Source organism: Barbatula barbatula (assembly GCF_947034865.1).
Source record: "Barbatula barbatula genome assembly, chromosome: 17".
In the NCBI taxonomy this organism is placed as follows: Eukaryota; Metazoa; Chordata; class Actinopteri; order Cypriniformes; family Nemacheilidae; genus Barbatula; species Barbatula barbatula.
Genome location: NC_136780.1, coordinates 11,290,200 through 11,303,602, shown reverse-complemented (window position 1 = coordinate 11,303,602; position 13,403 = coordinate 11,290,200). Strand labels below are relative to the sequence as shown.

The 13,403-nt window shown below is 40.1% G+C and overlaps 1 protein-coding gene across 1 annotated transcript in view; it reads left to right on the top strand.

Moving 5' to 3' along the window:
• Positions 1-4,364: 4,364 nt before the first annotated feature.
• The window catches only part of xkr7b (XK, Kell blood group complex subunit-related family, member 7b), a 53,507-nt gene continuing 44,468 nt past the window's right edge, over positions 4,365-13,403 (top strand). Inside the window, exon 1 of the mRNA XM_079477657.1 lies at positions 4,365-4,867. Coding sequence (XP_079333783.1) covers positions 4,368-4,867 — 500 coding nt within the window. The 5' untranslated portion in view covers positions 4,365-4,367. The remainder of the gene's footprint in view (positions 4,868-13,403) is intronic.

Here is a 13,403-nt window from a genome sequence, read left to right as displayed (position 1 = left end):
TCCCTTCCACTTCTTTTTGTGTTTCCAGCATTGAGTTTTATGAGCTGACTTACCTCATGCCTTGTCTTCCCCCTAACGTCAGGCTGTCGTGGTAAATCACCTTATCCTTGCAGAAACAGTCGTCTTACCGGGGTGAGAGGACCACGCAAACAATACAGAGAGGACACGGCAGCTGACAGCCTGCACGAGAGTCCCATCGCTGACAAACAAGCAAACAAACCAAGCGCTTTGAACCCCATATTTGTGTAACATGTAACATGTTCTCTAGCAGTAAAGTAATATGGTCTTATGCGCACAATGTCATATTTAAATACATTTGATATATTTTATGTTATATATCAGATAAATATTATAGGTAGATAAACATGATACCATGAATTCAAAGTGCCATGATACCATGAATTCATAGGTTTTAAGACTGTAGCTATGGAGAGAGGAAATGGCAGACGTGCTGACTCCTCAGTGTACTTCCTGACATCAGCGTATCAATGTTTCAAGCTAAATGTCATACTGCATCTATACTAAACCGCTCTCCATTTCTGAGTAAAGTGGCCTTTCCTTTGGCAATGTTGTGACATTGTCACACACGCAACGTATGTACAATTTAGATATATATGTGGCTGCACTCTCGGTTATATTAACATAGTATAAAGCTCTGAAAAAAGCAGTCCACTTTATTTTCAGAATTTTCACACCTACAATAGAACAAGTTTGTATTCCTTTCTAGTCAACATAATACTAATGTGTTTGCATATATTTAGAATAATAAGAATAATAATAACCACAGCCTACATCTTGGCATTCTCTCAAGTCTTTCACATTGCTATTGGCTGACTTTAGACAGGTTTGGAATGGAATGGACACAATACACATAGAAATTCTGATGGAAGGCAAATTTGGTGTCTCTCAATTATTTTTCCAGAGTAATATGTTGTAATAGCTTAATGAGAATAAGGAGAATAGCTTAGTACACATTCACAAATAATTCAAGGTCCACTTGTAAACTACGATGTCATTTTTTCTATCTCTATCCCTAAACAATTATAAAATCTATAGGTAAAATACGTTTCCAAACAGACTGACATTTTAAGTCCGTGTTTGCTTTAAACACCAGATTGTGAATGACGTATGCTGTCATTGACATTAAACATTAAACTAAATTCTACAAAACCAGTTGGATGTCACCAGATGTACGTTTTAGTGCAGGATGAAAGTCACTCACAGAGTGTTGTTTGGTCATGCATTAAAAGATGAGTAATATAAAATCCAGTCGACATAAGAACCAATAAAAAGGAATGCCATCCAAATCATTGGTTTCAAGATTATGTCATACAAGCTGAAAACCAATAGCCCATTTCACCAGTTCGCCTCGCAGCTAATGAAATGGGAAGGATACAATGCGTATTTGGCGTGCTGTCCCAGGGCGAGGGCTCTGTAATTCTCCCTGAACTGGGGAGAGGGCCCCGGGCTCGGTGTGTGTCCGGATCCAGATCGGTGAGGAGGTAAAACAATTGGCTATTGGTGTGGAGTCAGGGTAGAGGAGGGATGTTGTGGAACGTCCGAGAGAATCTAGGTGAGGTTGCTTGACTACTTATAGGCTGGTAGGATGATTGCTGTGATTGTTCATCGAAAGCCAGCCGAGTTAATTATCTACACATACTCTTCCCGAGTAATAATAATTTCACGAGTTTGACTCGCAGCCAATGAACTGGAACTGATAGTATGCATACTGTATTGGCATGCTGTCTCAGGGCGAGGGCTCCCAGCTCTGTAATTTTCCCCGAACTCGGAGCTCCTGCCCATTGACCGGGGAGAGGGCCCTGGGCTCGATCGGTGCCCGGACCCGGATCATACCCCGCAAAGATGCAATAGGTGCAGGACAGCAGCTGGAGTAACGTATCCCCCAAAGAGGGTGGCTTGAGTTGCTGGCCCAGCTTAGAGCAGGGCTGTCGTTGTGGGTTCTTTTGGTAGCAAGCATGTCTGTTGAGGTGAGGAAAGATGAATAGCGCTGAATGAATTCCCGCGTCTCGGCAGTATTTCCAGAGCACCGAGTGTCTGAATTCACTCACTAGTTTTCACCCGCTCGTTAAAGTGGACTATATTAGTGTAGGGAATAGTGAATGAGGGTTAGGTGGCCGATTTCGGACATGGCCTCAGAAACATAAACTTGCGCATTGTCAACATGTGTACTAGGGTATTTCTGTTTTTCATTGAGCGCCATCTATGTCAGGGAGTGAATTTGCACGTTCACTCAGCTCATCGACAGTGAAAATCATTTGGGTATGAATGCCGAAAAACATCTTGAAAAACGCTGACGATAAGCGCATGTGTATAAGTCTTATCTCTCACATTAAGCTTAAACTGACATAGAAGTGCAGTTGGTTGAGTATGGCTCATGGCATAGGATTAATTCCCATGTTATCATTAAAGGCACCTACTAAGATAAAAGTAGGGTTTATGCGGTCTTCTGAACCATAATGGTCCAGGTGAGCTAGATAACAATCCCAAAGGGAGCTGAAATTTCAAACAGCTTTAATAAACTTTGCCTTGATTATGCTTGACTCAATGGTTATAGGCTGAATAACAGAACAGGGTCAGAGTCAAAGCAGATGCCGTACAGCTGATTCGCACAGTAATGCTGGGTGTTATTTATCTCTGTTGGAAGTTAAAACGCCTACACTGCAACTCTGCCAGTACAGATCCCAAAGTAAGCTGGAACCCTAATTGACTTAATGGAATGAGTGTAATTAGATCTGCTCCTCATTTCTTATGGGTTACGAACGATGCTTTTGGACCTGCATTCTGTCAGATAAGGGTTTTAGGTTGGAATGGATGGACCTTGGGATGGATTTTACGTCAATTCAAAAACCTGCAAACTAGCTCTTAAACGTGCTTCATGATGCCATAGAATAAAAATGTTTGGCTGAATGATTTTATAAAGCACCTTTAATTTCCAAGGAACCTTTATGCTTTACAAAAATGTTTCTTATAGATATTTTTTTTTAGATAATAACACATTAGGAAAGAAATGGTTCTTCTTCTTTTTAGTGAAAATGGAGGCACAATAAATGCTTATTTCTATTTTCACCTTATTCTAGGGGTCTTAAAACTGACACTATGAAAACAGAAGCTGTCACACTCTTAAATACTGAGTTTATTTATCCTTATGAAAGCATCACAGCGTACAGGTAACCAACACATGATTGAGAAAATATTGACTGAATTCTCATTTTGGGTGAATGTCGCCTTTAACCACGTTCGAGTCAATATCCACAAAATAGCTTGAGCAGGTATGGTAGCCTACAAAGATATTTCAGAGGGGCTCAGCTGACATAATGACGGCTCGCCACGCGCTGTCAAACGTTAAATATCAGAGAGAGAGAGAGATAGAGAGAGAGTCCGTCCCATTAATCAATAAACCATTTCCAAGCCTTCACCGCAAAAACACTTTTCATTCTCCGTTTAAGGAGCTGAAAGCTCATGAAAAACATCCACTGTATTAAATAAGCAGCTTGAATAGGCGCGCTAGTTTTAAACGGCTCGTGTTCATTGATCACTTGAGGGCTGAATGGAACGCGCGTGTCTGATTTGGCGCCGTTCAGGAAATGATGACTTCCGCTTCAAAGAGCCTGAATTCTGAATTAGCTAATGAATTCTTGTTTTTCTCGACGCTTTTAAAACTCCACGGCTTAGTGGAGTTTAGTTTAGCGATTAAAAAACAAACAGCTGAAATCCACGATTTTGAAAATGAAACATTGGCAAAATTATACTATTGGCTACGTATACAAGTTTCGATTCATTAACATTTATCTGATCATAGTTGAACTACTGTATGTATTCAATGGTAAATGTGCCTATGTTTTTTAGTAGCCTACTGGTATTTACGGCAGGCTACTCTATTCTATTCAACGCCTTTTAAACAAACGTGTGAATCTAAACGTTAAGATAGACGCATTCATTGAGCAATTCCTACAATGCCGGACGAAAGAATGAAAATGCACGTATGAATCTTACACAGTTTGCTATAATTTACACAAGGCTACTACTTCCACTGGGTTTTACGTTTATTACGGTTTGGTCACGCTGTCCAGTGTTGCATATCATGAATTTGCGCTGCTTTTGCTCAAGGTCGAAAAAGACACTATATGTTTGTAGTTCGTTGAAATAAGGATTGTATCCCAAACCCATTATTTTCCCGAGATTTGTCCGTTATCCCTCCCCCTTCTCTCTCTCTCTCTCTCTCTCTCTCTCTCTCTCTCTCTCTCTTCCCTAACTCTCCCTTGAGCTTTCACACACACACTCCAACACATCCCCTCCCCTCTCATTGCACTTCGCTTTCCTTTGCCCGCTCGCTTTCTACAACAAACATGGCCGCTAAATCGGATGGAGCAGCCGTGTGTGTGAGCGAAAATGAGAGCGATTTGCGGTGTCTCGTTGGCCCGGAGCAGAGCGCGGCTCGCCCGCACACTTACGCCGACAAGCGCTTCACGTTGCTGGACTGCTGCTGGGTGCTGTGCGCCCTCCTGGTCTTCTTCTCCGACGGTGCCACCGACCTGTGGCTGGCAGCGGACTACTACTTAAGGCGGGACTTTTGGTGGTTCGGGCTCACGTTGGTCTTCGTGGTGGTTCCCTCCGCTGTGGTCCAGGTGTTGAGTTTCAGGTGGTTGGTCTATGATTACTCGGAATTGAGCGCGTCCCCGGGCGGGGACGGATGCGATTTCAGCACCAAGGGCAGCGACCAGAGGAGCAGAGGGAGCGTGGCCGGAGCGCGAACCCTGCGTGCGAATGGCACTCGGAAATGCTGTAGAGTGTGCATGTGGATCTTCCAGTCCGTCATTCACGTCTTGCAGCTCGGCCAGGTTTGGAGGTAAGATAGATCACATGCTGTGCACAATATTTCAAGAGCGGTGATGCAACTTGGTTGCACTTGAGTGTGAACCTCTTTAAGATGCCAGCGCAGAGGGCAGTTGTAACTTGTGCGAAATATACAGTTTTAATGGATATTGCTATGGATATGTGTTCGGTTCTTTTCGGACAGATGGAATGAGGTTCAGCCTTTCTGTCTGCTCTTGGCCATGTGGCTTTGCCAGCATAAATGGTGTGCCAAGGTGTACAGAGTGCTCTGGTGGCCCCTCCGTTGGATCACCCTCAGGCTGGCACATATGTGGTTATGCTGAAATGAAGGTTGTCAAGACATCTGCTTTCTTCACAAGAGGTTAAACGTCTCTTAAAGGAGTCAATCAACAGTGCATTTTAGGTGTTGGTTTACAGATAAAGAAATAATCAAAATGCCAGAGCTGCCTTCGAAAAAGAAAACAGTCATCCGGCACCCCCGGAGGCTCATTGTTACCTACAGGGAGTACATACAACTGCTGGCTAAGTTTCTTTTTCCTTGTGTGAATCATTGTACTTTTTTGTACTGCTTGTTTTCCCTAGTATGCCTTTCTGTGAAGGGCTTCTGAGGTTTGTTTCGGTTCTTGAAGCAGCTCTGCTCTCTGAAAGTTATCAGAAGCGTCAGGGCCAGTTTTTGAGATGTCTGAGAGCGTCATGGGCTCTTCGGAGCAATGCAGTAAACTTCAATATAGAAAGAGAATGCAAAGTTGGGTTTGCATGCTTCATGTTCTCTGTAGATCTTAAGGCGTGAAATGCACATGCTGTGTGTTTATGAGGGAGGCGTTTTGAGGATTGTGTAGGTTTGTTTTGCTAATGACAGTTGATGTGCAATTCTGATAAAGGCCCCTAGGAAAGAATTCATCTGAGGAATGCTTTTTTCCAATTAAACAGGAAAGCAATTCACTTCCATATATGTGTTAGTGTTTTACTGGTAGTTAAGTGCTGAATTATTAACACAGGGCTGCGTCTCAGCGATCATGTGGGAGGGGATGTGGCATTTCCTGTCATGGTTCTCGGTGAGAAATTTCTGTACCTTCTTTGTCTGTCTATGTCACTCGCTCTCTTCCCTTTACCTCCTACTTGCGTTCTGTAAATATGATTTATTATTACGGTTGTTAACCTATTGCTTTGTGCGTGAATATTTGCATGGGTTGATGTGTATGCGTGTGGGAGAATTTCTGTCTTATCGGCTGTTACCTACTTGTGTGTCCAAAGTACCCATTTTTGCACGCCCCCTTCCCGCCCTATGAGGAAGGATCAAGTACCTTCCGAACTTTTACAACTGAATATCATTTTGTAAAATGGCCTTTGTTAAATGAAGATTTTATTTTAAACTAAAAGTAGTCATGTGCTCATGCAAGGTGTTTTATACCATTTAATGCAATAATGCCTAATTGTTTCAAATGTTAAGTTGTAGGTTACCAATATTCTTCAAATTATCTTCTTTTGTGTTCTGCATAAGAAAGGTTTGAAATTACATGACAGATTTTTTGGGTGAGCTCACTTTAAAACAATGATTGTGTTTGTCCATATTTGCATTTTTCTTCTCTCAAAGACAGAAACATGTCACATGATGACGTGCATTGCTTTATCTGTCTGTTTGTGTGGGTACATGTTTATGTTGTCCCACATAAAAGCCACTTGTCACATAAGCTCAGACTAATGTATTCATGGGTTGACTTGGCAGGTCTACAGTATTTTGAAATATCAGTAGTCAAATATGCAGCATCCGGCACTGCTCTAGTAGTCATAAAGAGCAGATTGAACAGTCATGAAAGCAACCGAGAACATTCAGATATTGGAAGATTCTGACTCAAGGAGAGATTAATGCATCTCGCTATAAAGCAGAGCCGGGAGAACCTGAATCAGCTGCAAAGAGCTGGAACTAGGTTTACAAAGAAAGCCTGATGCTTGTGGTGCCTGAGATCAGATCTTACAGATGTATAACTGAACCTTGATCAGCTTAGTTCTGTGGCTCTCAATGACTCAGATCTTATGTTTCTTAGGTATCATCTCAGAAAATGTACATTTAATATATGGTGAAATCATCTTTCAAAAAAGTATCTCTCAGTTTATGTGAAAGACGTGCCTTTCATCTTTTACTCATCATTTAGTTTTGGTGTTCCAAACCTGTATGACGTTCTCTCTTCACCAGAACTCAAAAGAAGATATTTAGAAGAATGTTGGTAACCAACATTGACCCCTATCGACTTCCATTGTATGGACAAAACAACAGAGACATTTTTTATAATATCTTCTTTTGTGCTCCACGGAAAAAGAGTCAAATACAGGTTTTTAACAAATTCTGTCTGAATTAATGATCACAGAATTTAATGTTTTGGGTGAACTGTCCCTTTAATGAGTGACCTGATTTCTCATTTGTGTATTAAATTATTCAGAATGTTTATTTGTACATTTTGTCGCAGTCTCAGACTTTTTAACCTCACTGTAAGAGACCAGTTGTCTTTTCAGGCTATGCCAACTTTTAGTGTTTTTAAATACATTTTGTCTAGCTTAAGTAATAATGGTGTGGGCTTAGTGGGACTTGTTTTCACACCCCAAATACATTCAAGCACAGAGCAGCTGTTGTGATGTGTGATGCAGGTGTGTGAGGCGGTGAAGTATATCCGTAGGGCCATTAAGGGAATTGATGGGGATATTCGCAGTGAGTCGAAGGCATCACGCTGCAGCTGGCATGCGTGAGGAGCATTTAAAACCAGAAAGCACCTCACCCCTCTCAACCGCATCTCAAAGTGATTTTTTCCCAGGAACGGGAAGCCGCTGTCTCTCCTATTGCTTATTAAACACAACCATCAGGTTCCGAAAATGAGGTGTCAGATTATTTCTGCGTTCTCTCTTTTACTTATTCTCCTCTCTTACTGCCATCCCTCCATCCACCTGTCAGTCTCTCCGTCTCACTCTTCTTGAGATCCTGATGCTGTCTGTCTTGTCAGAGCTGACCCAGTTCTTCACAGCAGACGCTAAAACACCGTACTCACAATGAAGCGGGAGATAGAGAAATAGAGAGAGCGTTCCCAGGTTTCCCAAACACAGCAGCTGAATTTAGATTACGGCAGGCGCTGTTTGTACTGTATGTGAAAGCCTCTGTGTACCCATCTGTTTGTCAAAGTGAGTTAACGGGAGATTTCGGCAGAAGACACGCGAGTAGATTTAGGGACTGTACTGACCTCCAGAGACGCGGATCGCATTTTTCTAGGTACAATAGTTGTAGAAAGCTGTTCCTTAACATTCCCATTTATCTCAATGGCAGTTGCTTGGCCAGTAGCAGACAGCTTGAAAGTACGTGACTTGAAATCAGCCATGTTTTCCTACAGCCACACGGTTCATTTTTGAGCCAATCACCTGAGCTGTAATTGCCATGTGACTAATTACTCAAAAGATACAGGACAATGACATCATGAGCGTTCTGATTGGCCAATGGCAGCCCTTCATCAGCCTCTGCCTTGAGCTGTGAAATCATTTTTACAGGATTTTTTATTTTCATCCTTATTTATCACTGACCCGAGTCCTTTATGGACCCATTCTGTGTTATTTTGACAGCTCATCACAGTTTACAGATCGTGTTTTGTTTTATAGGCACACATGGGAGATGGGGTCAGCTGAGCCGCAATGAAACTTTATGATGTATTTTATTTGAAAGCCATTAATGTTTGTATGTTTGTGAGAAGGTGAGGTTTTTAATGTTTCAATCAATCAGTCAATCAAACCGTGATCTGAAAAAATACTTTTTTGAAATATTTTCATTAAAATGTTAATAAAACTAGTTTTGATTGTCCTTGGGCATTGAGTAGGTTATACTTTATAGTTTAATATCACCTGGAGGATGCACATTTATTTGCCGGATTGCTATGACTGCGTCTCTTTCCCTTGTGAAATTACACCTGTCAATCTTATTACTCCGATATGATTGGCTCTGACAGTTCTGGGCTGTGCCACTCTTTTAAACATCTGGATTGGATATGACCGAGAGTTGATTACATTTATGTGCTCAATGCACGTACACCATTTACCCGCAAACAAATTGATACCGAATCAGAGAATATAGAGAGAGATTGTAAACTGTTTATGATGAGAAAGATAGTAATTCCATTTCACATGATTTGGTTTTTGAGTACTGCATATCACTAAAGGATGTCGATTCTTTCATTCCTTTGCTCTAATAGCCCATGTTTATATTTATAAGTAAAAATATCAGGAAATAAAAAAGACTTTTGGTCCAAAACTATTATTGTTGAGGCGTTGTACGAGTCCAATTGACAAACAGCTTTTTGTTCACCATTTATCTTCCATGAATAGATTTTCATACTGTTTTTTATGCATTTGGCAGACACTTTTGTCCATTAAAAATTAAAGGGCCAAGCTCTTCAATATAACCTGCTCACACTTCCTGTTTCAATAGGAAAATACATTAAAACAGAAAACTGCCTATGTTTTCTAAATGATATCTAAAAAAACATAGACACAAATCTATTCTAAATCAGAAAACTCACTATGAAGCACCTATCATTCTTTATTTCACCTTGTCTCCTTTTGTTTTGGTCTTTTTTTCTCTTTTTCATAATTTCATTCATTTGTGGTGTCTCCCCTTTGGTGTCACATTACATATATTATATATACATCAAACTCTGAAGAAAAAGGAGGCAGAGAAAGAGAAGACAAACTCTTCTCTCAGGGGAGAAATGGAGAGAGGTGGAGCAGCAGATTGTAAGGCCATTTTAATTTCTTAGTCAAAGATTTCTCCATTACAGGACGAGTGTAATAATGTCACATTAGGAGAGGAAGGTAAAAGACCCTCTTTGCTTGACTGTTCATTCTTGTTATGTATATGCATAACGCTCTGGGCGGAGGTCTGCTAATAGTGTCTGCCTCTGATTTTCGTTCTCAGTGTTTTTTTAAGTCTGAGCTCAGATTAGATGAGACTGGGGAAGCCTGTCTGCTTGCGAAACGCTGGTATTGTATGTGGAGTGATGTATAAATAAGGATTTCAGCAAATACGCAGTCTCACATAGCCCAACTTTTGGATCATCTGTGTAAAAAAAGCAATAAATATGTCAGTCAAGTAAAGAGTCTTTTGACAAAGTGTTAAATGCTTCCTCATTTGTAAGTCGCTTTGGATAAAGTGTCTGCTTAACTAATCCATCTGAGTGTAAATGTACTGTTATGTCAAAGTTTTGAATATTAATTATAAAAAGGAGCTACCTTGTGAACAGAATTTTGCTTTCGGGTGGACCGGTGTGTGTCCTTTTTCCTAGAAACATGCCCATTTTGTGTGCAATGTGCATCAGACGGTCAGTGCACAGACTGTGGGTGGAGAGTGGGCGTAAAGTCTGAGGCTGAGAATACAAAACACAAAACCAAACTCTTGCAAAAAAAACTGTTATGCTTCTGTTTAAAATGTGACACGTATGTGCATTATAGAAAAATGTTAGGTCACACTGACCACGTCTCTGTTGTGGTGTAATTTATATCCCAAACAGTGCGGGGCAAGTTCAATATCAAGAGTCCCTATGAGCAATAGTAAAAGTGATGCTTTCCGTTGCAAGCACCGCTAATTATTTCCAACAACAACCCTCTAACATACAGCCTATTAGTCCCACTATCGATTTGACATGATGTTTGAAATGACTGCTGTCCCCCCATTCACACAACCCTCCACTCTGATTCTATTAAAGAGCCTCTGATTTAACAATTCTGCTACACACGCTCACTGGCCCCCATGATGAATGCATTGAATTCCTTTATTCTTCTGCGCACCTCATTTTTCTCCAGCACTTCAGAAGGTCAAGGATAAAACATGAAAAACAGAAGAATAGTCCGTTCCAGTTATTTCCCCTAGCAGGCACTGCAAAGCCCCTGCGAGCCATAGGAGAAGATAACTCAGCCGAGGTGCCACATCCAGAAATAATGCCACTTTTCCGCAAGCCATAATCAGTGATTTTCAAGAGCGCTTTTTAACTCAGTGTGGCGCGCTGTTCGGAGTTTCAGTACACAACGGAAATACTGTTGTGAAGGATAGAGAATGGTGTCAATAGGAAACAAAGGTTGCATCTAAAAGGAAACAGAATTATTCACGGATGGAATGCACTGTATATAGAGAGATGCGTTCCTTGATCTCGATATCGTAGTCGTTCAGGTTAAGGATGGGATTCACCGCAAATAAGTGCAAATTTCTATTCAACCGAATGGTTTACTGCTCGTTGTTTGAAAATAGGTCTTCTTTCCTCCACATACATTGATTTCTATATAAATATAGAAAGAAACACATATACAGTATTTTAGGAGCGGTGAGGCAATCCAGGGCCAGAGTTATTCCCTTTGGTGTTGGAGTTTGCTGTGGAAGCATTTTCACAGGCTAAACAATACAGAGTGTAGAGTCTGCATTTCACACAATAGCCAACACTCCCACCCACACAAATACACACGTGCAAAAAACACATCAAAACACATGTGTGCCAGCAAACTTGTGCATGCGTACTAACAGACACATTTCCTTACCTCCAAATAACTCCTTATTAATCAATGCATAAAAACTCCTTATTTATCAATGCATATGCCATTTGGTTTACAGTAGAACTATAGACGAAAATAGACGTATTGACTAATATATTTACATAATGCATATAGATTATGAATTATGAAGATAAGTCTGAATTTAAATCACCCTCTTATAGGCTCTAGCATGATTAAATTTATATTCCAGAGTCATATTTGCTGAAGTGTGTTTCGAGATCTGTAAATAAGGGTGTGTGGAGTCTGTTTGTCAGTGTCACTACATCCTTTCCCAGCTAAATCTATATTCTAGAAACACAACACATCTGTCTAGCTATTTAAAGCATACTGCAAATCTTGGCTGAGATGCCCACAAGCAGTGATGTGATGGGCATTTGTGTATTCCGGTGCAATGGTTACCCTGATGTATAAGGGGGATGTTATTTTTGACATTTGACGAGATGGTCCACACTACAGAACAAGAAATCCAGATCCGACTCCTCCCACTTCATATATTTAGCCACAAAGTAAGTCTACATTTGATAACTTTCATAACACCGGTGCTACAGAGGTTTAAAGTTTTGTAGCAAAGGCCAAACAGTTGTAGTACAAGTATACGTGTGTTATCATCTTTAAAAAGATGTGCAGGTCATTACATAAAAAGACAGGTAACTAAAAAGGACATTAGCGTTATACAAATGGATAAATTAGGGCCGTATCATTTTTAGTTTTCCCCACCTTTTTAATTTATTTTCCTTTTCTGTATTTTCAATGCTTTACTGTACAGTAGTAAATACATTTGTCCATAATAATACTGTAGTATATTATATAATATTAATGTTATAAATATTAAAGTGATTTTTTAAATAATTTATAATACTTCTATTTTGGCAGATCATCCCGAAGACGCTTGCGTTTCAGTGTGTACAGAAGCTTCACTTAAAAAATGAAATGGTTTTAAAATAAACTTAGAACAACTCTGTGGGTGAAGTTTGTGTGATCATGTCATATCGTAAGATACAGACAAATGCACTAGTGTCACAATTGTAACATGTTTAAGTGTGCAACTCATTCACTCATAGACATTAGTTAACCTCACACACAAACAAGCACAACGACAAACGCACTTCACAAAAATAGTTGCTCGGTCTTATGCTCCTGCCAAACTGCATCACATTGTGCTACACTATTAAATTGATCCTTAGCACCGATCGATTCTTTCATAGCGTGTGCAACACATGTGCCCTGGTTAAGATTCATAATTTAGTGTATTGGTTACGATCACGGTTAAATATATTTTAACTCAAACCCTAAATCTAATTAAACACGTTATTAAAGAGCAACAACACGAGACGTGGGTTGTGGCAAAACAGTCGCATGAATCTGTCGACCAATCAAAATCCAGTGGGAGGCTCCCTGGATCTCACATTCTTCAATAATGACACACTGCATTTGACAAGTACTATTCAAATTTTTTTCCTGTTCTCTGCTGAAATGTTTTCTGTCTATCTTTCCAAAACAAAAAATAGGAATATATAAAAAATTTTACGAGGTGGCTTATTCTTATGAATTTTGTATCATTTTATTTGCAAGTTTTTGTACGATTTGTGTTCACACCAGTGACGTAAAAAAAGGGTTTCAGGATAGCTTTTTCCTAATAACATACAAATTTCAATTCGCAGTCTATGAATTCATAGGAACTAGCCACCTCGTAAGATAGTTACGAATTCCTGTGATATCAGGTGGTGATTTCTGTGAGATCTTTGTAGTTTTTTTTTTAGAAAGTGGTAGTCTTTGCTATTGGTCTAGAGGTCAGAAAATCTGTGACAAAAGGTTTGTATAAACACACAGTGTATCTGTGCTTAATCACATTATTTAAATCGAACGATTGCCAAAATCCTATTATGATCGCATTATGAGGGTGCATGTACACATAGTCATTGAGTAAGTCTTCCTCACTCTTATCTGTCATACACTGTCACTGTAAATTACATTTACAT